This window comes from Idiotropiscis lumnitzeri, chromosome 12, assembly GCF_059441095.1.
Source record: "Idiotropiscis lumnitzeri isolate Australia: NSW breed Sydney's pygmy pipehorse chromosome 12, RoL_Ilum_1.0, whole genome shotgun sequence".
NCBI classification, from domain to species: Eukaryota; Metazoa; Chordata; class Actinopteri; order Syngnathiformes; family Syngnathidae; genus Idiotropiscis; species Idiotropiscis lumnitzeri.
In genome coordinates this window covers 7433042-7436849 of record NC_142402.1, presented here as the reverse complement: position 1 = coordinate 7436849, position 3808 = coordinate 7433042, and the positions used below count along the sequence as shown (strand labels likewise).

Below are 3808 nucleotides of genomic sequence, written 5' to 3'. Positions count from 1 at the left end.
CCAGTCGCAGGGCACACACAGATGCCATCACTGAGTGGGAACCGATCCCACGCTGGCCGCACACAAATCAGGCGAGTGTACCACAACGCCATCGCGACCCCTTTTTGTTAGTTTTCACTTTCACTGTGTTTTCAATAAATTCCTATTGCCTCCAAACCTGTTAGGAATTTCTGGCCAATTCAAGGCTACACTTACCTCACCCTCAATATATATATATGCACAATACTGCATGATTTAAGATTATCCCATTAACAGTTAAATGATCATCAAAATCAGGGGGATGAGTTATTGACCTATTCCAGGCTTTAATTGACCAAAAAGATATTTGGTTCTCTATATTTGGATCAGAATTTTTTGAAAAGACAAGTGGTCAATGTTAAAGAAAATATCCTATTACACTAACAATTTTTTGAACAGGCCCATTTTGTGTCCACAAGAGGTTGAGCTCAAGTTCTCTGAATAAAATATTGCCCCAAATATAAAACTTAATATCAGTGCTAGAATTATTGATGCAACAAAGGCCATTGTCTGAATGAGTCTTTAAAATAGTTTTAGAGGACAATGCACACATGTTTTAATTTGTGTAGTTGGACATCCCAAAAGGCGAACCCGATTGTGTAGGGGAGACTGTTGACTAATTTCTTTTAAGTTACCACAAAAATGACAATTTCAACCACAATGTAGAGTATTTACCAGAGGAGCCATCTGAATGGCCTTCTGGTACCCTGCTGCCTCACACAAGTCACTTTGCATATTATGAGGGTCTTCTGGTTGCAAGTACTACAATGGCATTGGGCCAAAACCGCCTACATTACAATTTAGTGAGTTTAATATTTTCCTCATAAATCTTTTCGATTGGCCAGCCAGCATGCATAATTTTACAATTGAACTGTCTGTTGAAATTGGATTTATCTTTGATGCAATGTCAGAGCAAACAAGGCATTTTTTATGTTGCATGAAGTTTAAAAAGAAATGGTCCAGATGTTTATTGAATATCAATTCAAGGCTTTTGGGGGACAAGAAAAAAAAAAAAAAAAAAAAAAAAAAAAAAAAAAAACTGCATTTCCTGTTATGTAGAAAACATGTCAGCCAGGAAAAGAAAGTAGGGAATAGTCACATCAGGCACCAACTTCTGTGATAATCAGGGGTCCCAGGACTGCATTCTGGACAACTCCATGTTTCCCTACAATCACAAAATAGTTTCAGACCAGAACGATAATTTAAGGAGATGGTGGGGAAGAAAAGAAATATACCGGAAGCCACACTCCTTGACCACCTGGACTTGCAACTTGTTTCACAGCAGTCACACAACTTGTTATGTGCGAAGTTGTCCACCAACTCCCAACTGGAATGGAGGAAGTTACTTGGGATTTGTTAAAATTCCGGAGAAAAAAAAAAAAAAAAAAAGCCTTACCCATGTCCTTTGACAAAGTTGCATGCCTTCTTAGTGTTGTCAATACCATCTGGATCCCAAGCCACAAGCTTACAGTGGATATACACCTGTTGAGAAGCGCATGAACATGCAAGGTCAACATGACGTTGACAAGTGCAGCTACGTAATTAAACTTTACCTCCTCTTCAAGTGCAAATCGAAATGCTTGAAGCGATAATCTGATTTCTGATGACTTCTCCCTTTGTTCAAATCTGGAACGTGACATCTTACTATCCAGAAGACAGCTATTGAAGGGGGATTAAATAAAAAAAATAAATCAAGTGACGACTTTGCTGGAGGCATAGCCATTAAGACTGCAGCTTTTGGACAATACCCCTTATTGCCGATAATTCTGTAAAACTGGTCAGGATGGCCCTCGGGTGTAGTGGTAGCTATACACTCATCCATCAGCAGGAGTAATGGCTGATGCGTAGTCTCATCCACACTAGCCTTGATTGGGATGAATGTACCCAGAGCAAAACGAGACGATTCAGAAGGACCGGTGAAGTCATCTTAAAACAGAAGAAGAAAAACACTTAAGTTGAGCACAAAAAAAAAAAAAAAAAAAAAAAAAAAAAGTAAAGTCACTTTCGCCATGAACCCACCATTCATAAGTGCCATATGGAACACCAGACCCGACTGGCCATAGGTTGAGAATACTGTGTCATAGTTGATTGGGGCCCATTCCTTTGGCCTGCAAAAGACACGAACGCAGGTGGTGAACTCAGTTTTAGATGTTAAAAACAGAATCACTTTGTACCAACCTGTCAAATACGCAAATAACAGGGTAGACGAAAGTTTGCGTTTGAGAGTCAGGGGACAAATAAATGAGGTCATTGGTGTGAACTACCTTGTCCCCGGTCACCTATAAAGAAAGTGTGATTGTTAAGGAGTCAAAACCACAAGGTAGTGGCAAGAACAGGTACTCACCATGGTCCTAAAGTTACAGTCAGTATACTCCACGCTAAAAGTTGCCTCCCGAGCAGACGAGCTGGTGGGACCGCAGTTTCCCAGACGGAAAAGCGATGTATCAGCATGGTGTCTGCTTTCAGTCCACAACAGCGACACAAAATCAGGCCTACAGTCCAGCTTGACATCTTGTGGCGGAAAACAAAAAGACAACATACAGCAGACTATTACACCACAACACCAAGTTGTTTGGAGACAAATAATTGCGCTAAAGTTACATTACCTGCACACACTGCAATTGCCACGGCGCTCAAAAGCAACGCACTATGCCGAATGAAAGCCATCGTGACTGTATGTGTCTGACATGCAACAATACCACTTTTATTTACTCTGACAATGAGTCAAACTGTTACACCTGGTGTGCGCCAACGAGCACAGGTGCACCTGATTAGAGTATGTTCTTTCCACATTCCACGTTAGCGCAACGGCACATTTCCCATATTTCCACATTAATAAATGAAGTCATACGAGTGGTCAGAGGCACACGCATTTGGTACTTGGGACTAACTCAACCGTTAAATACCACAACAATCACATCATCATGAACCGGCATTTATCAAGTCGGCGGCACGGTGGATGACTGGTTAGCACAATGGCCTCACAGTTCAGAGATGCAAGGTTTGATTCCTTGCTATGTGGATTTGGCATGTTCTCCGTGTGTCTGCGTGGGTTTTCTCCAGGTACTCTGGTTTCTTCCCACATTCCTAAAACATGCATGGTAGGTTGATTGAAGACTTTAAATTGTCCCTAAGTGCAAATGATTGTTGTCTACATGTGCCCTGCGATTGGCTGGAAACCAGTTCAGTGTGTAATTAATCTTTGCTCAAGACGTCTGGCATAGGCTCCAGCAACCCCGCGACCCTCGTGAGGATAAGTGGCTTATGTAATGGATGGATGCATTCATCAAGTAATGTGGCAAAAACATCAAACATTGAAATAAAATACTTCATACTCACCAGAGATGATGATTATTATTGGTCTTGATGTGTGCAGATCACTGCAAAAGTGTTGCTAGTTCTGACCAACCAATCAGGGAATGGAAGATCAGATCACAAATTTAAAATCTGACTGGCTAAAGAAACAGAGCTGGGCATTTGACACTTTTTTGCCGCACAGTCCCTCGCCCTCCGGCCGCGATCCCTGTACGTTTCCGGCCTCGATCCACCGGCCTTATTCATAAAAATTGTCGACCCCCGACCCGACAAGACGCCGCTACGGGAGAGATGCTCACAGCAGAGGATTATGTGAACAACATGATCTGGCCAAATTACTATTCAAATCCGCTTACCTTATAATGGTCTTATTTGTCTCCTCATTTTTCATCTCCTTCTTCTTTCTTCTTCTCCATGAACGTGCCCAATGCAAGTATGGACTGTTGGTGTTTTAGGAATTGTGGTATTGCTTGTA

The 3808-nt window shown here is 41.7% G+C and overlaps 1 protein-coding gene across 1 annotated transcript; it reads right to left on the bottom strand.

Moving 5' to 3' along the window:
- Positions 1–1032: 1032 nt before the first annotated feature.
- On the bottom strand, positions 1033–2738 carry LOC148325661 (zona pellucida sperm-binding protein 3-like). The gene is made up of 9 exons (XM_088310333.1): positions 2625–2738; positions 2363–2529; positions 2197–2297; positions 2038–2126; positions 1767–1944; positions 1572–1677; positions 1415–1500; positions 1254–1345; positions 1033–1183 (listed from the first exon to the last, which is right to left on the bottom strand). Exons 1-9 carry the CDS (start codon positions 2683–2685, stop codon positions 1119–1121), a joined length of 945 nt encoding a protein of 314 aa, XP_088166459.1. The 5' UTR covers positions 2686–2738; the 3' UTR covers positions 1033–1118.
- Between the last annotated feature and the right edge of the window lie 1070 nt (positions 2739–3808).